Source organism: Mustela lutreola, chromosome 1 (assembly GCF_030435805.1).
Source record: "Mustela lutreola isolate mMusLut2 chromosome 1, mMusLut2.pri, whole genome shotgun sequence".
Classification (NCBI taxonomy): Eukaryota; Metazoa; Chordata; class Mammalia; order Carnivora; family Mustelidae; genus Mustela; species Mustela lutreola.
Genome location: NC_081290.1, coordinates 150,418,564 through 150,444,815, shown reverse-complemented (window position 1 = coordinate 150,444,815; position 26,252 = coordinate 150,418,564). Strand labels below are relative to the sequence as shown.

The following is a 26,252-nucleotide window of genomic DNA, read 5'->3' as shown; positions in this document are numbered from 1 at the left end:
ACTGAACAAGATGCAACCTGGTATCTGAGAAACAAAACTGCGCACACACACCACCAAAGTGGGCCTTCGCAGGGCTTGGAAACAATGAGGATCCCACCACCCCGGGACAGGGGAGGAATATTAGTGGAGCATAGACTGAAGTAGCTGGTGATGTTAGTGTCACCGTTTTGGGGACTTGGACAATTTTCCTCCTTAGGCTGAGGCTTGAGCAGGCTTGAAAGGCCAGGTTGAAGGCTGTCCAACTGTGCTGGCTCGTCTCTGGGACCTCGATAAGGGACATGGAGATGTGACCTAGTGCGTGGTTGTCCCACTTACAGTGGAGGGGGGAAACAGGTCAGTTAGGCACCTGTGCTCCAGGGAGTCCTTTCTGCTGATGGGATAGGAGCTGAGAGCCCTTGAGTTGGCTCCAGAAGTGGACTTTCTGAGCTGTAGCCCTAACACTCCGCAGTGACAGACATCCACAACTAAAGGCGGTACACTGATTTTGAAACAGTGAGGTCTTAGCACTTGGAATGAGGACACCTGGGACATGCCAGGGGCGTTAGGGTTCCAGCAAGAGAGGGAACACAAGCAAGGGGAGTGGGAGAGGGAAAAGCAGGCTTCCCCTGGGCAGGGAGCCTGATGAGGGACTTGGTCCCAAGACCCTGGGATCATGACTTGAGTCCAAGGCACATGCTTAACGACTGAGCCACCCAGGCTTTAAAGGCATTATGCTGCCAGGAAAACCTCACAGGGTCTTTAGAGCAACACAAATCTATTCCTCAGGGCTTCTCAGTCCCTGAGGCAAGCCCAGGTCCAGCTCAGAGGCTGCTGGCTCCATTCAGAAGGTTTTCATGCCCCACAGCCAGGTCATCCCCATTCTCCCCCCAGGGGTGCTTCTAACAGGGCCCCTGACAAGGCATGTCCCTAAGGGGCAGAACGTGGAGTGGTCCAACTGGAAAACCAGGGGCCTGCAGGAGTCAGCACGGGATGGCCATCTGCAAAGCATACCAGCTCCACCAGAAGGCAGTGGGGCCCTTCATGGCTGTGAGGCAGTCACAGGCATGGAATAGTAGAGACAGTAGTCTACAAAGAAAGAAGCGGCATTTCTGAGATGGGAGAGAGATGGAGACAGAGATAGAGAAAATAATTCTAGATCAGGAAGAAGTTGCCAGGGTGGTACAGAGAAGTCCTACGAAGCCCTCACTGTTGCCCTCATGGTTACAATTTACATAACTGTAGCACAACATCAAAGCAGGAATTTGACGTTGCTATAATGTGTGCCATTTTATCACATGTGTAGGTTTGCGATCAAGATACAGAGCTAGTCCATCCATAAGCATCTACTCACTGCCAACCTTATGTAGTCATCCTTCCTCCCACTGTTCCTCTTCCCCCAAAGCTACCGGTCTGTCCTTCACCCCTTGTAGTTTTGTCATTGGGAGAATATTCTACCAGTGGAGTCATACGGTCTTTTGAGAGTGGCTTTCTTTTACTCAGCATAATTCTTTGGGATGCATCCAAATCATTATGTATCAATTGTTCATCAATTGTTATTGCCGGTGAGTATTCCATGGCTGGTGTACTACTTCTGTTTAACCCGTCAGCTCTCCAGGGACATTTGGGTTGTTTACAGTTTGGGATTATTACAAATAAAACTGCAACGAACATTTGTGTACTACCCGTTATTTTGTAAACGTGTTTTCGTTTCTCCGGAAATAATGCCTGGGAGTGAAATTGCTGAGTTGTATGGTGAGTGTGTGTTTTGTTTTTGTTTTTAAAGAAATTAACAGAATCCTTTCTGGAGTGGCCGTGCCATTTTGCATTCACATCAGCTATGCATGAGAGTTCCAGTTTCTCTTCATCATCACCAGCATTTGATAGTGTCATTTTTTATTTTACTTGTTCTAATGTCATTGTGTTCTTCTCCCTTATCACTGGCGGTGAACATTTTTGCATGTGTATAGTCACTGTTTGTATATTTTCACTGATACAATGTCTCTTCATAACTTTTGCCTATTTCCTTTTTTTTCCCTTGGCAATCATGCATTTATTACTATTCCGAAATTTCAACAACCATCTCATTAAGCTTGTCTGTGAAACACTGACCTATGGGGGGGGGGGTTAGTGTGGGGAGGGAAGGCTACCACTTCCTTCTTCCATGTCTGCAGAGAAAGCTCTTTTGGATGACAATCCCCTTTGCAGGTCTGAGCATAAGCTCATTGATTGTTAATCTTAGCAATAAGTTAGTTAAAAAAAAAAAAAACTCATCTTTTTAAAAAAGATTTATTTATTTTGAGAGCACCTATGTGTGCGTTGGCATGCATGTGGGTGGAGGGGCAGAGGCGGAGGCAGAGAAGCTCAAATAGACTCCCCCCTGAGCTCAGAGTCTCAACTTGGGGATTCACTGCAGGACCCTGAGCTCATGACCTGAGCCAAAACTAAAAGTTGAGGCTTAACTGACTGAGCCACCCAGAGGCCCCCAGAAGAAGTCATTTTTAAATGATTTTACTGTCTGTACCATAGTCACATTTAAGTTGGCAGAACCGCCTCCGGACAGACAAGGCAGAGACCTGTTATGCAAGGCAAATTAAACGAGGGTTTTTTAAAGCTTGCGGAGAGAAAAGTGTCATGGTCATACAAAGATGGCTACAGGAGTCTCAGAGGATGGTGCCAGGGCGCGCGTGCGGGCAGGGGTGCTGCAATGGTAGTTGGTGGACGTGTGTTGCCCCGAGGCCACTGTTGTTTCTCAAGGGCAATCTCATGTGCCTGGAAGCAGGTCACTTGAAACCCAGATGTACGTGGAGTGGGGTAAAACTTGCACAGGATAAATTCTACAAGTTCCCTGGGCAAGTTCTACGAATCTCTTCTGTGACAAATGGTAGCGGAGTTATGATTCTGCGAAGGGAATCCCATAAATGGACACCAGGGGAATCTTTCCAACCTGTGAAATTCCTAGCCCAAATCAGTAAAGAACTATCCATACCTCGGCAAGTTTAGCTGCTCATGCAAGGACATCTGAATGAAGCAGAGCAGGAAAGACTATCTGAACAGAAGAGTTCTGTGCTTCTCTCCAGCCAGCCCATCAGTGGGCTCCCTCGCCCCTCCAGCCACCCTCCGCTGTGCCAAGTCCTGCTCAGATTTTTCCTGGAGAATCTTTTCCTTCTTCTGTGTTTTCTTTAACCTCTAGAAGTCTTGTTGTCTCTTATCCAGCTCTGTGATGCTACAGGCAAGGGCGTGTCCAGTCTGGGGAAGGTTGTCATGTTCGATGGGGTTTACACGCCTGTTGGTTATCTTAACAGCTTCATCCAAAGTAGCAAAGGAAGTCCGCTTCGAAGCTGCTCCTACTGCTTGGGCATTATTCCTCTTTAATTCAGACGCATGGTCCCCACTTCTGGCTAAACCAGTCAGTTTGTAACTGTCAGTTCCTTCATGGTGATGTTCAAATACAAAGTTATCACCTGTGGCATTATCCTCATGGGAACTTCACTCAGGCTTCACTTACACTGTGGATAACTGTGGGTGCCCAAGCCCCTTGGACTGTGAACGTGGCCTCGGCAAGTAAGGACAGCTTCTCTCTTTACATTTTGATCTCTGCCCTCTTCTTGAGGGTCTGGTGAAACCAGGGTGTTAAGGCATCACATTGTCTCTCTGGGAAGTTTTGACCTGTCTTGCTCCATTTAATCGAGACTTCCAGATGGAATGTGCCATCTGTGAGGGAGAGGTCTCCCCTGGGACTTTGTCCACTTTCTGAAGGTGACTGTTTGGCTCAGGTCTCCTGCAGCCGTCTCAGCCACAGTGCCTTCCTCCAGGAGGAGACTGCTTGTCGTGCCCATCCTCTAATGGGTGTGTATTCAGTTTTGATGTAAATGCTCATGTTTTGTTAAGTTCGAGACCAACTTCTGTTTACTTGCAGACTCATGGGTAGTCTACTTTTGAATTCAACTGAAGTAAAAGCTAACATTTATTGAACACATACTTTGCATTGGGCACTGTTCTAAGTGACTTACAGGTTGTAGCTCCCTTGAGATATATGTGTGTGTGTGTGTGTGTGTGTGTGTGTATATGTGTGTGTATATTATGTATATATATTATTATATATATTATGTATTATATATAATGTATATATATTATGTATAATATATATTATATATTATGTATTATATATATATAATTTTAAAATTTTTATTTGACTAAGAGAGGGCAGCAAGAGAGAGGGAACACAAGCAGGGGGAGTGGGAGAGGAAGAAGCAGGCTTTGCTGAGCAGGGACTCTGATGCAGGGCTGGATCCCAGGACCCTGGGATCATGACCTGAGCTAAAGGCAGACGCTTAATGACTGAGCCACCCAGGCGCCCTTCCCCCCTTGATACATGTTTTCATAAACATCCCTATATGTTGTTGTTCTAAATATGAACCATCCTCATAATTTAGTTTGCAAATCTAATTATCAGCATAAAGAAACAGGTTCAGCAATCCAACATTGCCTAGATTCGAACTGGCTGTTTTATTTGCGTTTGGTTGATTGAAATAAATCCAAGCTATTGGTGTGATGAGTGTGCTTGAATCATGGGAGCCACTATTCAAGGGAAACAACATTGCTCACATTTTTAAAAGTTACATAGTACACTCGTTTGTATTTGTTTTAAGTAAATACCCGATAGTATTCAATTCAATACATTCTATAGAAGAGATCTCCCAAACTTTAGTCTCACTCCTAAAATAAAGGCCCCCCTTAACCTCCTGACTTTGACCTTGGTGATTGCATGCCTCACTCTTTAACCTTTGGACTCCATGCTTGATGCTTTTCCATAAAATAACTGTATTTCTTTCTCTGTTCCATCACTCTGGTCTTATGCCATCTTGGGGAAGCTTTGGGACACTGGCATCTGGTTAGACTGGGTAGGCAGAGCTCTATGTGGCTTGCCTACTCTCCCTCTTCCTGATATCAGGCCCAATCAATTCAAATCTAGGTCTCATCCCTTAATGGGAGGCTGTGCGCAAGTTACCACTTGACTCTGTTTCTTGTAGAAATGGGGTGGTGAGTCCCCTTCTCACAGGGCTGTAGTGAGATTTACTGATTATACACACACACACACACATACACACACACACACACACAGTCCATCACTGCGTAGTACTCAAATAGTAACTAAATAACTCTGAAAATAAGGCAGCTTTCTGCATTTCCCCCACCTTGGTCTCTGCTCTCAGGTTGTGATGTCCTATCCTCTGCCCCAGCCCCCCTCTCCTATTAGTCGGTAAAGGGGACTCAGACAGAGTGCTCCCCTCCCCTAGGAGCAGAGAATCTCTCATTGGTTGCCATCACCATGGCAACTCACTGTCTCCTCCCTCCACCCCACTCCCTTTCCAGAGCAGCAGATTGTGGAGTTCCAGACTTCTCAGTGCTGGGAGGGAGGAGGAAAGAGAAGCCAGGGGAGAAGGGAGAGGGGAGAGGCTCCCTTGACTGCAAAGCGTCCCCATGGTTCAGGTTCACTTGGATTCCTGATACTGGTCTGGCAGGCAGTGTGACCTCTGCTCTCTCTGCACATTCAGGCAACCATTTCGATATCCCTAGGCATTCCTGATTGCCTTTGAATTGGGCCAGTTCGGGACCAGAGGGTCTTGGTTTCTTGGCATGTGGCATACATGATAAGCATGTTATTCCTGCAGAAGAAGGGTTTTCGTCCCGTTGCCTTTGCTGTTTGCTGGGGGTTACATGACCGGACCAGTGAGAGTGAGCTTGGTGGACTCCAAAGGCTGTCAGGGGTCATTCATTATTCTGGTCATCCCCTCCCCCCACCCTGTGGGGTTGCCCAGAGCTGGGCAACTAACGGGTGCTTTCCTTTCCTGGTGAGGGGGGTGGGAGTTGGAAGATAGAAGTCCACATGGGGCCCCTGGAGAGGAGCACAGGGCACTGGACAGTGAGTGGCCAACCAGTGGTTCCCAACTGTGGGGTGCATGCCAAGGCCCAAGAACCTGCTTCCTCCCTGATGTGAGACGCTTGCAGAATAGGTACACAGCATGGCTTCTGTACGCACAAGTGGGGATATGCAGATGCTCTTTGGTGCTCTTGCAATTCAAAAACGATTTAAGAGCATGGGCTGAACAAAGGTGACTTTTGTCTGTTCTCAGTCAGCAGGGCAGTGGAGGTAGAAGGTAAGGGTCAGTGACATTGACTGTGGTAGAATAGACCCTCCCCTGGAAGGCTGAGGGGAGGACATCCTGATACCCGCTACCATGTAGATGAGCCTTGAGGACATGATGCTAAGTGACACAAGCCAGAAAGAAAAGGACAAATACTGTATGAGCCCAATTACATGAGGTAATATATGAGGTAATGAATTTGCTAGAATAGGCACATTCAGTGGAATAAAAAGTAGATTAGAGGTCACCAGGAGCCGGGGGGGGGGGGGAGGAGTTAGTGTTTAATGGGGACAGAGTTTCAATTTGGGAAGATGAAAGAGTTCTGGAGCTGGATGGTGCTGACGGCTGCTCAACATCGTGGATGTGCTTAATGCCATCGACGTGTATGCAGAGAAATGGTTAAAATGGTTAAGTTTTGTGTCATGTGCCTTTTACCACAGTAAAAGAAATCCACCCCCTTCAAAAATGGAGGTGAGGTGAGGCAGAGTGCTGGAGCACGGCCATGGGAGTGTGGGGATGGGAGAAGACATTCAGTGAGGCTTTGAACAGAGAGGCATTCTAGAGAAGGGGTCTTGTTCCACAGGATGCCTGGCCCTGCTACTTCCGGTGGACCAGCAGGCTGAGAAGGTGACATCAGGGGCTCCCTGTCCTCATTTCCTGAGGGAACTAGGGAAGCCACCATGGTTGACCCCACCTCTCCCCTCAGGGGTCCATCTGTTTGAGGAGGTACCTGGGTAGTGATGCTCCTCAGTGTCAGTCATGGTCTTCTTACCTCTGGAAGGTCCAGGGGGAGGGGAGGGTTGGGTGGACTGTGAGGACCCACCAGTGCTAGTCACGTTGCCACAGAAGAGGCGTGGCCAATATCACAGCCAGGTGGCAAAAGGGAAACCCTGCTCTCCTGGGACCCACATGCCATGCCCTCACGAGCTCCCAGGCCTGGGTGTCTGTAGCCCCCTTTCTTGCATTCTGAGTCACCGCTCAAACCCACCAGCCCTTCTGACAGAGCTGGAAACAGGCACCGAGCCCTCTAGAAGCTATTTTTAGGGTTCATCTGTTCTTTCTGATTTCTCCTCTAGATTTCATATTTTCCCACCCCCAGATCTGAAAGAGCTAAAGATTCTGGACATCATTCATCATTCCCCCCTCCAGGTGCTCTCCCTCGCTGGACAGCTCAGCTTGCAAGCTGGGCCTCCACCCCCACCTTCCTGTACCACTCCCTCCTTCTCTTCTGGATCCCCACCCTCACCCTGCCCCCCCGCCCCTACACCCCGGCTCTGGCTCTGTAGGCAGCATGGAAAGCAGGCTATTTGTCTGACATCATCTTCCATTCCCTGGCCTGCTAAGAGTTACTCACTCAGGCAATCCCTGCTCCGCCAGAGACTGTCCAATTGCCAAGCAACCCACTGTCGACCAATCACCGAGCTCAGAGGTGATGTCATGGCGAGAGCGAGCAGTGGTGCTGATGTGGAGAGAAGCCCAGGGTACCACTAATTGAGGGAGTGAGGAAGGGAGCAGCTCGCTTCGAACAGGACTCCAGGTAAGTAGGAATGAAATGCAAATTATTTGAGGCTTTTCAGACAAAAGAAAAAATTAGCAGCGGCAGAGAGGAGAAGCAAGAGATCTGGCACTATTGTGCTGCCTTTGGTTTCACTTCATCAATTCAACTTTGTCAAATCCTGGGGGAAATGGGGTGATGTGTGAAAAGAATGGGTCTACCCCAGGGGTAAGGGCATGGCTAGAGGCAGTCCTTCTATTCCAGAGCTCAGGAGAGAGAGGGTGGGCGGGAATTGCCAGCGTTTCTTTTGGGTCAGATGTCCATGGTGAGTTTTTTCCTGCATAAAAATGTTCTGTTGCACAGGCAGAATGGTTTTGTTGAGTCTGTCTTCCCCTGAGCTGGCTCTGATGCCTAGACCTGCTTCAAGCTAGCAGCTGCTCTGGGTTTTACATTTCCTTTCTCAGCCACAGTTTTTCTTGGCTCCCTTTCCCCGTGTGTTTCATCCTTTTCTTTCTCCTCTATCTGCACTGGGTTACTTTTTGCTCCTGTATTCTCAGGATACAATGAGATCACCACCTCTTCCTTGCCCCGCCCCGCCCTGAGGTCAACCTGCTCCTACCTGGGCAGGGCCAGCGGGCTGTCAGGCAGCAAACTGCGGGAACCCACAACTGCCACGCCCTGGTCCCCGCTAGTGGCCGAGCCGGCCCCTCCTTGCTCAGCCCACTGCCGTCGCCAGGAGTTTAGGCATTGCTCTCTTCTCATCCAGGGGACCAGGACTAGGGATTTGCTGTCCAGTGGCCAGCTCCGTCCCCACGTGGCGTGCTGTCTTTGTCTCATTCCTCCCAGGAAGATACAGTTAGGTGTGGAGCAGTCCCATTGTCCTGGGGGAAAAAAAAATCAAACAAAAACAGGTCCCCTGAACCCCTTGGGAGGAGGTTCAGAAATATTGAGGCAGCCCAGGTCCGAACCCTCTGGGCAGGGATACATCCGTGTCCCAAGACCAAGAGAACACATTGGGAAGGGATGTCCAGCGGTGGACTATTGGAGTTCTGCCGGGTGGGTGGCAGGTTGAGAGGAATGTGGGAGAATCTGTCTCTACTGAGGCTGAGGCCCCCTCTAGGGGGAGGAAACCTCTCCCACAGGCAGGGAGTCAGGGTGCCAGGGGGAATGAGATCATCCACCAGATGAGGAGATAATCATAGTGCTGGAGCGAGAGGTGAGGAGGCAGAGGGGCAAAGTCTGATTAGCAGCTCCACTGAATGAAGCTAGAGCCTCCAGAGACCCTGCCCTGTCCTCTAGGGCCAGCCAGCACTCTCTCCTCAGCTTGTCCCAAGCCCCCACCTTGCTGCTAGGAAATGTGCTTGCATCCTCCTTAAAATCCACTTACCAGCATTGCCGGAGCACCTGTCAGCAGGTCCCTGTCCTGGGATCACGAGCTCCACCCAGGCCACTCCTGGAATAGATCTGGATTGGACAAGGATCTTTATTGCTAGATGGATCCACCAAAAGCATTGTAGAGAGTGAGCTCCCCACCACCGAGGGCATTCAAGCAGATGTTAGTTGACCATCCACAGGGTAGCTATAGAGATTTCTGCCTTGTGTTGGGGACTGGATCTAGGTTAGTGTTTTTCAAACTGCAGACTGAGATCCAATAGTGTATTGTGAAGTCTGATTTATGGGTTGTAACTGGTATTTTTTTTTTTTCAAATAAAATGAGATAAGTGAGAATGGAAAAAATGTCAAAACATATTCCATATAATAGAGTAAATATTTTCAATCACGATTTCTTAATTATGTATTTTCAGTTATGTAAATATTTATAAATATAAATAATGTTTATCTTTATAAACATATTTTAGAAATATTACTATAGTTAAAAATGAATAAGCACGTATTTACATATTTATGTTTATAGTTCAGTTATGTGTACACTTCTGTGTATGTATTTGTATCAGTGACTATAGGTATGTATGTCTGTCAGCGTTAAGGCAGGTATATCCTGGGTCATGATACAAAAATGCAGTTCTTTGTTGTTGGTCCCAGTAAGAAAAAAACACAAGCTCAGTGACCCTTATGACCTTTTCTAAGACTGTAAGCCTGTGGATAACTCCTACCAGACTATGAATTCTTTAAAAAAATTTTTAATTTTGGTAAAATACACATGACACGAAATTTACCATATTAAACATTTTATGGTATCCAGTCCAGTGGTGTTAACTATATTCACATTGTTGGGCAACCATCACCACCATCCAGCCCCAGAAATTTTTTCATCTCTCCAAACTGAAACTCTGTCCCTGTAAAATACTAACTCTCCATTCCTTCTCCCCCTGCCCTAGCCCCTGGGAACACCCATTCTATTTTCGGTCTCTATGAATTTGATTACTCTAGGTACCTTATGAAATCTTGTAGCTTTTGTGTTTTTATGACTGGCTTCTTTCACTTGGTATAGCGTCCTCAAGATTCATCCATATCATAGACTGTGAACTTCTTGCAAGAACTGTCTTGCTCAAACACGTCCCAGTGACCATGTATCAAATAGGTGTCTAACATCCAAGTACTGTGTTAAGTGGAAAACTGTTTCTGTAGGGGGATAGTCCATTCTAAAGGGTATATCAAAAATTGAGAAGTCTGGTCTAATATAGTTCTTCCTGAGCAGAGGGTTGAACAGACACACTATTGGCCAGTGGGGTGGTGGGAGTGTCTTGCAATTTTTTTTGCTTAACATTTAGATTTCACTTTGGCTCAATAAAAGAAATCCCAGGGCCAACCAAGTTTGGCTGCCTTCCCTCATCCAACTAGGCCATTTAAACCACATTTGCCTGATGGGACATAAGTGTGCTGACAGATACGACTTCAAGTAGAGCAATAAAGATTGATAAACTGAGATCTGGAGAGTAAGGTGTGACAGGAAAGAAGGCAGAGAAGGAAGGTAAGAGGAAGGTAAAGCGAGAAGGACAGTGTCTGCATTAAACCAACCATACAGAAAGAACGGGAAAATTCAGATCTGTTTGTACTGTTGATTTTAAATAATGGGATGTTTTCAAAATCAATATCATAATCCAAGAAAAGCTTAATTTTTCCTGAAGTCTTAAGATCTGTTCTGCAGACCCCCTTGATCTCTTTATATTATTTCTCACTTAACTGGAGACTATCATTTGGAGGTACAGAATTTCCAGAGGTTTTGAAATCATAGGTAGGTAGAAATGAGCCATTTATTTGGGGAGGGGGATAGAAATTTGGGAAAAACTATAAAATATTCAAAATGTAATTTTGTATGCTCTGTAGAGAAATAAACTCTATTTCTACCCCCCCCCCCTCTTTTTTTGGCTTGGCTAATAAACACTCTTCATGTATAATTTAATTTGCTTACTAAGTTAGAATTTGTTATATTTAGAGATGTGACAGTCTGGAAAAAGGTTATTTTTTTTCTTTTCTTTCTTTCTTTTTTTTTTTAGGAAGAGTATGGACAAAAAAAAATATCTTCTGATACTTTAAAAAGCATTTTGCAGGTTTTTACATCTTTAGTTCCACCAGGAAGACAGGCAAATACACAGATAAAGGTCCACTACCCCTGCTTCCCCATACACACCTACACGTCCCCCTTCCTCGCCTATGCTCTCTGGTCTTTTCTATCCATTCAAACTGATGGTTGCCGTGTGTCCATGCCCTTAGGGTCCTTCTTTCAGAGGTAGGTTGTTGGAAGCAAGAGGACATAACAGATGGGAAAGGGTGGAGCTCTGGGATGATTGGCCTAATTTATGGTGGAGAACAGGCATCCCGGGAGTTCAGAGAACCAATCAGGGAATGTGAATCCGGAGAAGGGAGCTGAGTGCAGACTACAGGGTGAGAGAGGGGGTGGGGCAGGGTGTAGAGTTCCAGGGGATCGTTTGGGGGTCAATGCCCAGGTAGAAAGCAAGGTTGAAACCGAGAATGAGGAAGCAGGTCATAGATTCCATTAGCTAATAGCACTAACACAACTTACCTGACTGTTGATCCTGGGACAGACGCATCTGTCTTCATCACTTGCCACCAAACAGATAAGTAAGGACTCAATAAATATTCCATGAACCCTGCTTGAAGAATGTATTAGCCCAGAAGTAGTCTAGCTAACCAAAACTTTTTATCAAATTAAAGAACTTGGGTACAAAACAGATATGGTATTGATAATGGTGAAAGAAAATACTAGAATTTAGATGGTTTGTCTAATTATTTTTCTTGTCTAATTATTTTCTTTATTGGTGAGGGAGCTGGGGAGAGGGGCAGAGGAAGAGGGAGAGAGAGAGAATCTTCAGGAGGCTCTCACAACCCTGAGATCACAACCTGAGCCAAAATTAAGAGTCAGATGTTGAACCGAGCCACCTGCGTTTCCCGAGTCTTTGTCTAATATAATCAACATATTTATAGAGCTGAATGTGAAATATGTGAAGGCTAAGGAACATGTCTATTAAATTTATCATTATATTACTTCTAAGCACCTTCCTAATGTGATATGTATAGTCAATTCTCAGTAAATATGTGTTGAATAAGTAATTTAAGAAAGAAATCAATAATAGTAATCCAGAACTGAAATTACAGATCCCTGTGACAAAATCAGAAGGTTTGTAGTGAAAGGAAATAAAAGCATGCAAAAGCTTTCATCTTTCACAAAGAAAACCATTAGATACTGTTTTCTTCTTAATATAATAAAACATAGATATAAATGATTTTTAACTTGGAGATTAAAACAAGATGTAAAACTTACAAAACACTGGGGAAGAATGAAAGAATAAAGAAAACAAGAATAATATTGTAAAAGATGAGAATCTCTCTTGATTGTAGCTAAATGTGGACTGGAAACCTGGCTCTGCCCCTCCTACTTAGTATTGGGAAAGGCACCAACACTCTTGGGCCCTCTGTCTCTTCATCTGAAAAGCGTGGGAAATGAAGATGCTAGAGATCACCATGGCTCCTCCCATCTATGGGCAGAGAGCTTGACCTTTCACATCTCTGCTGATGTGAAAATGATTTAATTGATTACACTTGGTAGGGCGTGTATATGCTTTTGAACAGGACTTTCTGAGGCAATGCCTGTTGTAGAAGAGAACTCAGTGGTGAAAACTTTAAGCCCTCAGTCTGCCCATGGTTGGGGTGGGCAAACCTTTGTGCACCCTTCATCCACATGCCCTATGCAGTCATCCACCCTACTTACATTTACACTTGGTCTTGGATATGAGGAAGGACCATGGAACCTTGAAGACATTCGTTCAAATCCCATCTATATCATTTTCTGCTTTCTGCTTGTAAGATTTTGGGCAAATCAAGTCACTTGACTGAATTAGTCATCAGTAAAATGGGTATAATAGACCTATTTTATAGGATTTGGAGAGAATGTAATGATAAAATATATATGCCCAATTTACAACTATCTAGAAATCATGAACATTAGGAAGAAAAAAAAAAAAACTAGAAAGAAATGCCAACAGCAAAAAGCAGCGAGATGACAGGGATTTCTTTTCTGAAATAGGATATTAATATGTTTGTAATTAAAACATTACATATAAAATGTATATATGCACATACATGCACTTGAAAGTGCCTGGTAAACTGCAAAGCACTCCAAAATATTGCTACTGTTGTGACTAGGACTCCGATTACAGGGCTTGTTCCATACTCCATGCTCCCAAGTACTCTGAGTCCAGCATCTCCCACGGTACCGGGTTCTCAATGCCTTGCCCTCCATCCAGCAACCCTGCATGGAAGTCCATGCCCTGGAATTTTGCTTCCAATATGTTGATTCTTCCGTATGTATTAAATGGAAAATACGAGCAGCCCAGAAAGTGCCATCACTGTAGATTATTTGGGGCTGTCATTTTTTTAGACTCAATTTTCCTTCTTTGGCTGGCCTCCCTGTTGGGAGGAAGGACCATGGGTTGTCAGAGGAGCCTCAAGGGGATCAGGCATGCACCTAGTAAATGGTCATGATGATAGAGCATCAGAGAGCTTGGTGTGCATCTCTATGGGCTCCTGGGCATCAACCACATTACAAGGAGGAGGGGCTCCCTAGACTCTGTGCTTGCCAACAGGTGACTCCTCTTTATTTCCTAGAAATACGACAGAAGCTGCATTCCTGAGCCTGTTAGATACTGTCTGGAAGTTGCCTCTGACACTGGTTCCCACCATCTCATTTTCCGGAAGCCCTTAGAAGCAACCCCTGCGGGCGTGGTGATTGGACAACACTAGCTCTCCAAAGCCAGTCAATCACACGCTATTGCGCTTTACCGCGTTGCCTTCTGTGGGTCTCACTGGTCCGGTCTTGGCCTGTGTTCTACTGGCTGCTCCTTCTCCCTTTATAACATGGTCCATGCTATATAATTCTCTGCTGGAGAATTGCCGTGGACCCGCAGGGCATCTGCAAAACTTTCCCAGACTCCAAATTCGCACCCTGGGGACCTGTTTCACATTTTCATCCCCCAAAACACCTGTGGTCATTTTAGGACCCAGCTGGGGGCTTGGCACAGAATTAAATATTCAATAAGTATCGTGGAAAGAGCCACATTCATGAAAAAATAATTTATATCCCTTTTTTTAATCTCAGATAAGATGTAAAGTTTTCAGTCAAAGTCCTTTGATCGGCACAAAATAACCACGGTTACTGTGCTGAGATAGGATTCCATGACATTTAGGTCACATGTACGGCCGATTTCAGGCACATGCGTAACTTCAACAGGACTAGTAATTGGCATAGACCTAAAACGCCACCTCCCTGTACCGAACATGTTTAGACGTCCCAGATCAGAGCTCACTGTGTCCATGCCCTGATTCCATGCCAGAGTCCCTCTATTTTCTCCAGACACCCTCACCAGGGACCACTCTAGTCAAACCACTGGCATGTGCATTAATTTTTCACCCTTCAAAAATAGTCCACATAGGATTTGGCATATCCTGAAAGCCTTATGTGGCCATTCCTTGCAGTGACAAATAAAACAGTCTTACTTGGGGAGTGTGGGTTGTCAGAGGAGCCTCAAGGGGATCAGGCATGCACCTAGTAAATGGTCATGATGATAGAGCATCAGAGAGCTTGGTGTGCATCTCTATGGGCTCCTGGGCATCAACCACATTACAGAACACCTGGGAGCATGGGGTGCCATTTCTGGTCATGTAAAAAGTCCTTTAAATCCCCATCTTTTCATGCAGCTCAGGTGGGCCCCACATGGGTTTTCCCCTCATGTCCTGGTGTGTGGGAGGAGTGAAGGGATCAAGAAGAAGGGTAAGGGTGCTGGAATTCAAAGGTTTGGACCCTGGTCCCATCTCAGGGTGACCTTAGGATCTTTGATCCCCGGGGAGGAGTGTATTAGCACTTTGGAAAGGACAACTGTTGGTTGTGTGGGATGGATATGTGCTGTTCAGTGTTTAGTTTATCCAGCTGTTGCCCACTGAAGGCATGGAGCACCTCTAGTCTAGTGACTATCAAATAGTCCCACGTTTATTCCTGGGAGTGAGGCTGACCTAGTTGGGAACTTCTGGTCAGAAATTTACTCCACTCCGCAGCTGATATTCTGATGTTCAAGGGGAAAACGGGGGGCTCTGACCTCTTTGTTTTAGACATCTTTCCCCCCACCATGCCACACGAGATCCCCCTTCAGTCAACAGCCTTAATTTCCAGACCTTCTCTCTCAGCCACCGTGTCTGCCAATCAAAACATACTCATTCTGCATCTCGTGTTTTTATGGCCTGGGTCTCTTCTCGTTTGGGTTATTGCTAACCAACTACTTCTACCAATTATGCTAATGGTTCCATCTATCAATAAAAATATGTGATACTTTCTTTTCTATACATAGACTTAGATGCTGGAGCTGGAGTAAATGTATAGATTGGCTTGCAGGAAAACGGTACTGGTTGGGATGCAAACAGTCGAGGGCTTGTTCTAGGTGGGTCCTCGTCACTTTGTGCCTCGTCCTGGCTTCCAAACTTCCTCTCCTTATTTTTTTCCCAAGGCTGATGCTGTCAGAAGAATCTTTTTGCTTGAGTAGCAACTAATGACAGAAATGGCTTTAGAATGAACACCCCAGGTCTGCCTTTCCTACTTGTAGGCTTTTGTATCATTAAACTCACTCCGCTGAGCTTCAAGTTCCTTCTTACAAATAACCTCAGAGAACAAATTGGAATAATGCTTGTGAATTTTCTGGTACCAAGCAGGTGTTCATGATGTGGTAGCTATTCCTTTGGCTATTATCATCAGCATCACCATGTTCTCTCTCCTCCTTTAGTCCAAAGATGTCAGCGCCTTCCTGCTGAATAGAATATAAAGAGCAAATGCTTTCCCTAGTCTGCTGGTTCCTCATCTTCTTATTGCTGGTCTACCAGTTGGTCCCAATGAGCCTTGCATGCAGCCCACTGGGCCTTCTCTGTTTCCCATTAAATCCAGTCCACATGCTCACACACTGTCAAGTTCCAAAGCCATGGCAGGGATAGAGGCACCTGCAGAATCTGTTTCTTCACATGAAGATTAATTGGGATCATGTAGGTGACAGGAGTCGTAATCTGTGCTCCATGAGTAGAGGGTCTTAATTGTCCTGCCCAGGTCTGGTTGAAGGGCATGGTCCCTCATTCCAGGTACCTACTCCTACATAAGAAGTCCAGCTCAGTCCCCTTTCTTTCTTAGAGTATCCTTCTCTGCCTCACTTCACTTACTTGGACCTCCAGCTTTAGATCCATTACCTAGGTTAAGTCCAATGCCATGCCCTCTCCTGCAAGGGCCCGCTGGCCCAGCCAGTCACCTCATTAATCAACTTGGCTATGAGCCAAAATTGTGTGGAATGGAGCCTTGTGACCAGGGATGGCACATCCAGGCCCTGTTCAGGGACCCACTGGTACAATCAGGATCAGCTTGGCTCAGAGGAAAGAGGCCCATTGTGCTGCATAGCAAGCGGGGTGGGGCCTGGCAAAAAACACAAAGGCTTCAGGGAGGTGCACTTCAAGGCCAGTCGACCTGGCTTTAAATCTCTGCTTTTATACCTCTCTAACCTCATGACCCCGAGTAAGCCACATAAACCTTCTGGGCCTCTGGTTCCTCATCTGCAAATGGAGATTACAGTCCTTAATTGCCGAGCTGGTGAGGACCAGGGCAGGGACTCTGAAGCAGGGATGTGGGTGGTGGCTACCCTGATGGAAAAGGCAGAGAAAGGGAAATTCACATTCATTAAGTACCTCCTTTTTGCTGGATGCTGTAATATGCTTTTCTCACGTCAATTGTGCAATGTGGTGCAGAATTAAGATGGAGAAAGCAAATTGGACATGTGAGTGACAGCTAGTAAGTGAGATCAAGTCTGAGTCTGACTCTGCATTGGTCTGGTCCTAAAGCTGAGCCCCCTGCCTTCCCCTCCTGCCCCCCGTGGCTCCCCCACTCATCCGCTGCTCATCCATAGCTAGTACAGACCCCAGTTGCCAGAGGGAAAACACCTCATTAAGGAAGGAAAGGGGCTCTACATCAGTCTCAGAGTCCTTCCCCTTGTGAGCTGCAGGCAGTGAAGCTGTTGGCTCATACCAACCTGTGCTGGCACGGTGACCACCGAGGGTGATTGCATTAGTTGGCATTCTCCAGAGAAACAGAACCAATAGGATGCATACAGAAAGAGATTTATTATGATGGATTAGCTCATGTGGTTAGGGAGGCTGAGAAATCCCACAATCAGTCACCTGCAAGCTGGAGACCCAGGAGAGCTGGTGGCGTAATTCCAGTCCAAGTCTGAAGGCCAGAGAACCAGAGCTCTCATATCTGAGGGCTGGAGAAGATGGATGTCCATCTCAAGCAGAGAGAGTGAATTCATTCTTTCTCTACCTTTTGTTCTTTTAAGGCCCTCAACAGATTGGGTGAGGCCCACCCACATTGGGGACAGTCATCTTTTCTCAGCCTATCCACTCAAATTTTAACCTGTCCATGGGACACCCTCACAGACACCTTCAGAAATAATGTTCACCAGTTATCTGGGCATCCCTTAGTCCCGTCAAGTTGATACAAAAATTAACCACCACAGTGACCAAAGATCAAGTGGTCCCCATGATGACTGTTTACCACTGGCTATTCCTCAGTTCACTGGCTAGCAGCCTTCAGTGGGGCCCTGTCACCTACTATTTCATCTCTCCCTCCTCCTTTACACTCTCAGGTCCATCATCAACCACAGACACAGAGCTTTCTCACGCCCCACCCCCACCTTGCTTGTGTTCCTTCCTTGGCACAATGCCCTCCCTGCTTAATTCCAATCATCATTTAAGACTCGGTTCAGGTACTGCTAACACCAGGACCCCTGCCTGGCTCCCCAGGGTCTCCCAGGTGCTGAGTATGAAGCCCCAACTTTGTGCTCCCACAATGATCCTGCATGCTGATTTCCAACTCTGCACCAACCACATTATGATGACATTATTCTATAACAATGTTTTTTTTTTTTTTTCTCTCATAGTCCAGGGTTATGTTAATTGGGGTCAAGGAGTGCTTAAGACAAGAGGTTCTTGGTGGGTAGTGAGTGAGGGGCCATCTGGAGTAGTATTTTGACATCCTCTGTCCAATTCCTTCTGATCTCCTATCAGAACAGGCTGGGCAGGGAGGTCTGAGGGTGGGAATAGGGAGAAATTCAGGATACAGAGTTATTTTTTGAAAACCTCCCAAGTGATTCTGAATTAGGATTTGTCTCTCACCCTAGCCTTTGTTTTGGGCCAGCCATTAAGCTTTACAGAGAGAGAAATGAACACCTCTTGACACATACAGTTTTGGGAAATCTGTGTCTGATACTCAGGGAGACTTGAGACTAGAAAGCCAATTATGAAACTATCATTAGTACATGGAAACTGAACTTGACTGTGGTGATGTTGAAGAGAGGATCTGGGTTGGGAAAGGGAGAGTGGGTGTGTAGAGTTCCTGGTGGTGGGAGCAGACCAGGTGCCTTCTGGGATTCCCTCCCCAATTTTATAAAGAAATTCCGTATGCAAATAACATGTCAGTGGTAGAATACTCTCTTTCTCAGATTTGTGACGGCATCCTGAGTTGGTGACAGACCTACTTTGGGACTTTGAGCCAGATTCAGCCCTCACCATCCAGAAAACATGACCCTCGCTGGTAGGTACAAAAACTCTTTCTGTGATGGGGCACCACAGCATAGGGTATTTCTGTACACACATATATGTACTTACATAGGCACAAAGAAGGATAAAAGACTGACAAGAAGTAGACCTAAGGGTTAAGGAAGTTATCTCTAGAAGATGGGTGGGATCACTATTGAGCTTTTCCTCCTTTTACTCATCTGTGTGTGTTTTTAAGAAGTTTTTACAATGCACATATATTATTTTGCGCTTAATTATGTTTTCAATTTGTAAAAAATGAGAATTTTTTCTCATTGAGAAATGAGAAATGAGGAGGAAAGTGCTTAAGCACTACATTGGGTTTAGCTGAGAACAGAGAGAGTCTGAACATAGTGGAGCTTAAAACCAGAAGCATTGGCCCTAGGGTGGTAGGGGTACAGGCAGGAGCACACGCCAGGGCCAGGGGAGGGGTGGGCTGGACTTCACCGTATCAGCTCTAGCCTGTGACCTCCTGGTTTTCAAATCCACTTCTGACACAAAGAGGCTAGGCAGTGGTGGGGCTACTCCTTCAGCCCTCATGGACACCAGCATGTTTGGCTTTGACCACTGCCCTGGGAAGGTCAGAGAAGACTCACATCCTGACCTTGCCTCTCAGTGAGGGGCAAGACTAGAGTGATGATGGTGTGGCTTCTTTACCTTTCAGAGATGCACTGCTGAGTACCTTGAGTAATATGGAGTGTAGATTTCCTGTATCTTGGAGCAAAGTAAATGAACTATTCTGGCAAATGTGAGGAAAAAGAGAACTAGGTCCAGGGTGCCAGGCAGGGGCAAAGGCACTAGTGCTTGTGTTTTACCTGAAGGCATTTTGCATTCAGTGCTAAGAAGGGAAACAATGCACTGAGGAGAAGATGGGATCATCTGGGTGCTCTGGAAGGCTCAGGTTCTGATAAGATGAACAGAAGTGGACATAACGAACATAGGACACACACGAAAATCCTAAACCAGGCTGCTCAGGGCAAAGGAGGCTGGACCCTCAGCCAAGGCGTAGGTCTGGATGGTTTAGATACCTCTGTGGAGCCTGGTCACCCCTGGGTGCTCGGGTATACAGAGTCACAAGAAGGCTGACTTCTGAGTCTAGGAGGGGGTCACCATGTTGTCCTACTGGTGTTTCTGCAGCCTACAAAGAGAAGATGAAGGAGCTTCCACTGGTATCCTTGTTCTGCTCCTGTTTTCTGGCCGATCCCCTGAATAAATCATCCTATAAATATGAAGGTAAGTGAGGGCCGCCGCTGAGAGAATAGCTTGTGGAGGGTGTCTGGGCTCGTATCCATGAATACCACACTCCTGTCCCAGTTTCATGAAACTCTCCTTCCCATGTCACATTCTCTTTCCCAGAGCAAGTAAAACCTCCACAGCTTATTCTGAGGGTCTAAACACCATGAGAGGGCAGGTGTGGGGCTGCTACTGGGGGATTAGACAGCAGGTGAAAATCTGAATCAGACCCTCTGCAGAGCAATCTTGATCTTAGCTTTTCTTCCTTCATTTAACAAATGGATGCTGTGGAGAATACAGAAGTGAAGCAGACAGAGATTCTACTCTTGGAGAGCACCTAGAATAGAAGACAAGATGCAGTATGAATCACTAGATTCCACGGTTGACAGGCCTCCTCTGGGAATGGTGGAGAATGTTCTGAGAGTCCAGAAGTAGAGAGAGGGCTTCTACCTGCAGTCACCCAATGAGGGTAACCATGCTGACAAGGACCTGTGACAGGTTCCAGGACACTGGCAAGAAGCACTGAATGCCCATGTTCTGACCAGAGAGGGGCAGGGAACAGGACACCTTTTAATTTTCCAGGGATTAAAAGGAAGGGACAGATTTGTTCTGGAAATGAGAGATGAGAGTGCTTGGGTTACCTGAGATTGTTCTTTCTGTCTAGGCTGGTGTGGGAGACAGTGTAGGAGGAAAGATCAAAGCCAGCGGAAAGACAGTGCTGACTGGAGAGAAAGAAGAGAGCAGGGTAGGAGGGAGCAGGGGAGAGGTGGCAACAGGCTGAGCCATCAGATTGGTAGTGGGACAAGGAGTGGGGTGGTGGGTGGTGGGCAAATACACCACTGTTGGCCACCACTGAGGACAATTTGAGCAAGAGCTCAAGTATGGGAGAAGCCTTGTGGCAAAAGCAAAATCATTTGCTATAGCCATTATTAGAAGCCACAAACCCTGGGGCACCTACTCTTGGAGCCTGGGCCCTTGCTGTGGCTACCAATTCCTTGAGCCCCATTGAAGCCCACTGACTATTAGGTACCAGGTTCAGGGCCAACCCAGAACCCTGGTCATTGATTTGCATTGGGGACCCCAGATCTCCCATATATGTATGCATGTGTGCATGCTTTTGGAGGGCCAATCTAGTCTACAGAGAGTAAGTAGCACGTTTCTTGCTCTCTTCAGCAGATACAGTGGACCTGAACTGGTGTGTAATTTCTGACATGGAAGTCATTGAACTGAACAAATGTACCTCGGGCCAGTCCTTTGAAGTCATCCTGAAGCCACCCTCCTTTGATGGGGTTCCAGAGTTCAATGCCTCCTTACCCAGGCGGCGAGACCCATCACTGGAAGAGATCCAGAAGAAACTAGAAGCAGCTGAGGAACGAAGGAAGGTAAGTGCCGTCCTTTCTTTCTTCCAACTCAGCATGACAGGAGGGAGCTGGACAAGATAAGAGGTGGCTCTGAGCTGGGGTCAGGTCACCACCAACCTACAAATATTTAAGTAGCACCTCCTATATACAGGGAAGATTATGAGGAACCATTGAGGGAAACAAAGAAGTAAAGGTCCCTGGTCTCTAGGAGCTTACAGCTTGGTTAGAGGGGTAAGGCATTGCATGACTATGTCCATGAGGTGCACACTAACAGGAGGAAGACATTGACAAACACTAAAGATTTCTATAAAGGCTAGACAATCAAGGAAAGGGCTCCTTAACTGGGGGAAGGTGAAGGTCATGGTGTTGTATTCTTTCATCCCTTTGTGTGCCCTCTGTTTCCTAGTGATTCTTATGTCCCAACTCCGGTGCCATCTTTATGTAAGCTTTCCATCTTTGAAGCAGAAAATAATCTTCTTTCACTTGGATTTAATGGCATTTCCTTTCTACCTTTTAAGGCATATGTCACATGCTAGTCTGGATTAGAGTCATACACACACACACACACACACACACACACACACATATATATCTCCTCTATGAGACTTTTTTTCTTTCCCAAGTTGCTAGGATAGTACTTGGCGCATGGTATATAGTCACCTAATATTGGTGAATCAATGAAGGAAGGAGGGAGTGAATGAAGGCATTGAGGAAAATCAAAAAACAAACAACAACAACAACTGAGGGAATGGTGGGAGAATCCAGAAAGTGTCCTTGTTTCTTGCCAATGGGACAGGGACCAGGCTCAGGGAGGTATGTGTTCTGGGTATAGAACTCTTACGTTTTGGTGGTGAAAACACACCGTGGCATGTTCACCTTCAAGGGTCTCTTTCTCCCTTTGTGCTGCCTCAGTATCAGGAAGCTGAGCTCCTGAAGCACCTGGCAGAGAAACGAGAACACGAGCGAGAGGTGATCCAAAAAGCCATTGAGGAAAACAACAACTTCATCAAGATGGCTAAGGAGAAACTGGCTCAGAAGATGGAATCGAATAAGGAGAACCGGGAGGCCCACCTTGCTGCCATGTTGGAACGGCTGCAAGAGAAGGTAAGTGTTCTTGGTGAGAGAGGAGACTCCTGGAACACTCTCTTCCTTCCAAGGCAAGTATAAAGGACCTACATATTATTTCAGGTAGCAAACAGCCTCAGGTAGGAAAGGGGGTATTTCTGTTAGGCTGGATCTTTACAGAGTTTCAAGGGATGTTTTGGGAAGTCATAGGTAAGAAACATGAGCTGAGCTCTGGAATTCCTTGGGGGATATTATGCGCAGTTACACAATTGAAATTTCTCATTGTCTTAGGGAGATTAGACCTCTTATCTCTAGAGAAAGCCTGCCTAATGCAAGAGAGTAAGGACGAACTAGCCGTTGTACATTCCTGGCTTCATCCTTGAATAGACCGATTCAATTTAATGAAAGATGATGACTTGGGCTCTTGGCTCTAAGCCAAGGACTTGATAAGCTGAGTTGACCATTGAGCAGGAAACATGATTCTCTCCAAAACTCTTGATTGGGACTGAGTGAGTCACGGTTCTTTCCAATATTCTGCCCTTTGTCAATAAACCTAATGGTATCACCTATATAAGAGAAACGTGAGAGACTGGGATTGGTCCCACGTGTCAGCAGAATAACAGCCCGTTCTGCTGAGAACACGTTGGCCTCATTTCCTGAGTCTCAAGGCTGCCCCAGTTTCTCCTGCAGCTCCTGGGAGAGCTCCAGCTCTGTGTTTTATTTCCAGGAGCCGCCTGCTGCGCGGTGACTCCCGGGACCCGATCGGTGGCCTCGTCCCATGGTGAGCAGCGTGGTCCCCACTCCTTCCTGCCCATCCACCTAGAGTCTCAGGCACTTGGCAACAGTTGCTAGAAAGACTGGTTTCTTTACAGGGGATCTGAATGTTGCATAGACCTTGCAGCTAGCCAGCATGTGGCAGCCCTTTCACTCTCACACTCTGCCCTAATAGGGGCAGTAAGGCCTCCACCAAGTATCATATGGGAGGGAAGTGATCTGGGTCTCACTTCAGTCTTCCCCAGTTGTTGATGGATGGCTAGGAACAAACTCTTGCAAGAAAAAAGAAAAAAATCTGGGATTGCCATAAAGTGGGGGATGGGCACTCAGGACAAACCCAGAAGAAATACTAGAGGCTAGAGCCACGATATGGTATTTTAAAAAATGGCAAAAACAGTTTTACTTCTTCCTACTCCCATCCTAACAACAAATCCATGAAGTAAGCAGAACAACGTTATCCTTATTTAATTGATGGGGAAACTATGTCAGAGAACGTCGAATAACTTGGCCAGGGTCACACAGCCCTTAAGCAGTGCAGCTGGGACTAGAACCCAATTCTCTGGCTGTGTAATCCAGGGGACTCTTTCAACCCTGTTTCAGGGGGACCAGCCTACAATGGTCCCATTAGCCTTTTGCCAGAGAGGGGACAATCAGAGACCAAAGAAAACCCAGAAATCTAGAGTTGGTACTTCTTCACCAAGTACCAAGTGAAGAAGTACCTCCTTACCTGAATGGAGGTCAATTCCAAGGAGAAGAGTTTGAGATATGCCCCCCATCTGAAGTAATAGCTATGGAGGTGGAGTAAGACTCAAAGAAGCAAGATGTTAGAGTCAGAATCTGAGTGGGCATCACTCCTTGGGGACTGTGACCCTTGGGCACCGAGGAAGGTGGGAGGTGTGGTAACAGATAGGTATGTGGCTTCTGCCTGCTCCAAGTCAATGTTTTCTGTGTCAGTATCTGCATGAGTCACTGACCATCCACATCAGATTCACCGGGTATAGAGTTTAAAACTACAGATCCTTGGGAGCCTACTGGTCTACCATCACTGGCTCTCTAGGGATGGTTCCTGAGGATCCAGCAGTTTAACCAATTCCCTAGATTTTGCTGATAATGCATAGCAAGGTTTAGAAACATTATCCTAGACACACCACTACCCACACTCTCCCCAGGGCAGTGGAAAGTTCTAGGGTCTTCTCAGGGATGGATTCATGGTTTTCAGTCTATCCTGGGCTCCTGGTCTGCCTCAGTAGGCCTACTCCAGGCTGACTTTTGATATCTGAATATGATGCTATTTGGGTGATTGCCAGGGTCTGGCAGAGATGATATTTATCAAGCACCTGCTGAGTGCAAAGTACCATAGGGGGAACTGGGAAATATAAAGGAGAAAAAGGCGTGTTCCCTGCCTCCAGGGAAGTCACCATCCAATAGAGGACCTAGACAGATGCACAATGAGCAGTGATGTAAGGCAGACCATAATGTGTCCTAGAGGGGAAAGCTAAAATCACAGAATTCTGGAGGTAAAAAGAACTTCTGGTTTAGGCCCTGTCTTTAAACACCAGAGAGCCAAGTTCTGACTGATGAAGTGGTTGGTCAAGGTCACACAGCTGATGGGTCTTTGAGGTCAGATCCCATCTTTTGGTTTGATTATGCTGTCCGGCGAAGACTGTTCTCATACACCACTTATGAGAGAGTCCACTTTTTGGAGTTGGGTGACATTTCCAAAAGTTCCCCAGTCAATTTATATTTAAGAGCCCTCATCTTTCACCATGGGGCTGAAGAAAACAACTGAGGGGATGGACAGAAGTGAAAGCAGCGGTCACGCTGCAAGTGTGTGTAGGGGACATTTGTAATGAGGCCTGTCTGTTCCACCTGCTCCTCCGGTGTAGCTGCACTGAGCTGCTCCTTACAATAAGTCAACCCATGCACTCAGTGCAAGCCCAGGAGGGCCAGGTGAAGGAGGGGGAGGCTGGTGGAGTCTGAGGTTGCTGTGAGGTGGGTCCCCCTGGGGAGGTTGGCCCCAGTCAATGAGCTCCCTGGGGCCGCACCAGTCAGCTCACTCATCTGCCTCCTACCAGTCTTGCCCCTTCTCAGGACATCTTTGCAGACCTTCCTCATCACTTCCTGCAGCTGCAATTCTTACTTTGGGTTCTCTTGCCCCTCGGCTTCCTTTTTATCCCTGGGGAAGCCTGTGTGACCTGCCCTTTTCACTCCCTTCCTTCTCAGGACAAGCACGCAGAGGAGGTGCGGAAAAACAAGGAGCTGAAGGAAGAGGCCTCCAGGTAAAGCCCAGAGGCCAAAGAAGTTTCCAGAACAGCCGGACAGCTCCAGCAGCTCCGCAGTTCCCAAGGCAGCCTCGTCCGCCGTCGGCTGCTCTCCCAGCACTGGGGTTTGGGGGGAGGGGGGTGGCCAGGGGTGTTTCCTCTGCTTTTGGTGTTTGTACATGTAAAGAATTGACCAGTGAAGCCATCCTATTTGTTTCTGGGGAACAGTGATGGGGTGGGAGAGGGGAGAGAAGGAGAGAATTTGGGAAAGGAGGTAGAGAAGAACTCATGGACATTGCAACCCTGCCCACCGCAGACTCAGGTCAAGTCCTTGGCTTTTCTTCACAGTGAACATCCAGGCACCCTGTCGAGGGAAGCTACAAATGGGGCAGTAGAAGTACCAAGTGAAGGGTGGGGTCTTGGGTGATGGTGTGGCTGCAGGGCATGGAAGGAGAAGCCCAGGGAGTGGGTGGGGGGCCCGGAGGTCTTGCTTCCGCCCTGCAACAGGTGGGATGAGGTCTGAGTGTGTGTGTGTGTATTAACCATCATCTTTTGATCATCATGACCAATGAAATATTTACTCCAGGTCTCCTGTTCTTTATTTTCTGAATTTGTCCTTTGAGTGTTGGACAGAGTATTCTTGGGTTTCTACCCCTAGGGTGACTGAGGTCCCTTTTTTTCCTTAGTTGGACCATCAGAGCAACTGAGAGGTGCTAGGTGAGGTGGGTTAAACATGGCAGCCTTCGGCATAATGGAAAAATTTGCTTTTGCTTTTCTTCTTCTTCATTTTTTTAAACCCCCTTTGTGGGTTGTCCATTATTGGATTGAGTTCACTGAATTGATG

At 46.7% G+C, this 26,252-nt stretch overlaps 1 protein-coding gene and 1 pseudogene across 4 annotated transcripts; one reads left to right on the top strand and one right to left on the bottom strand.

Annotated features, from left to right (window-relative positions):
- Positions 1-3,021: 3,021 nt before the first annotated feature.
- On the bottom strand, positions 3,022-11,633 carry LOC131826719 (V-type proton ATPase subunit D-like; annotated as a pseudogene).
- Positions 7,541-25,989, top strand: STMN4 (stathmin 4). Of its 4 annotated transcripts, XM_059176392.1 has the most exons (8): positions 7,541-7,662; positions 18,621-18,712; positions 19,852-19,947; positions 20,612-20,692; positions 21,121-21,329; positions 22,221-22,412; positions 23,101-23,154; positions 25,371-25,989. In XM_059176392.1, exons 2-7 carry the CDS (start codon positions 18,700-18,702, stop codon positions 23,119-23,121), a joined length of 612 nt encoding a protein of 203 aa, XP_059032375.1. In that variant the 5' UTR covers positions 7,541-7,662; positions 18,621-18,699; the 3' UTR covers positions 23,122-23,154; positions 25,371-25,989. The 4 variants fall into 4 exon arrangements, with proteins under 4 accessions (XP_059032375.1, XP_059032384.1, XP_059032370.1 ...); XM_059176401.1 differs by lacking the exon at positions 20,612-20,692; XM_059176387.1 differs by lacking the exon at positions 23,101-23,154.
- The last annotated feature ends 263 nt before the right edge of the window (positions 25,990-26,252 follow it).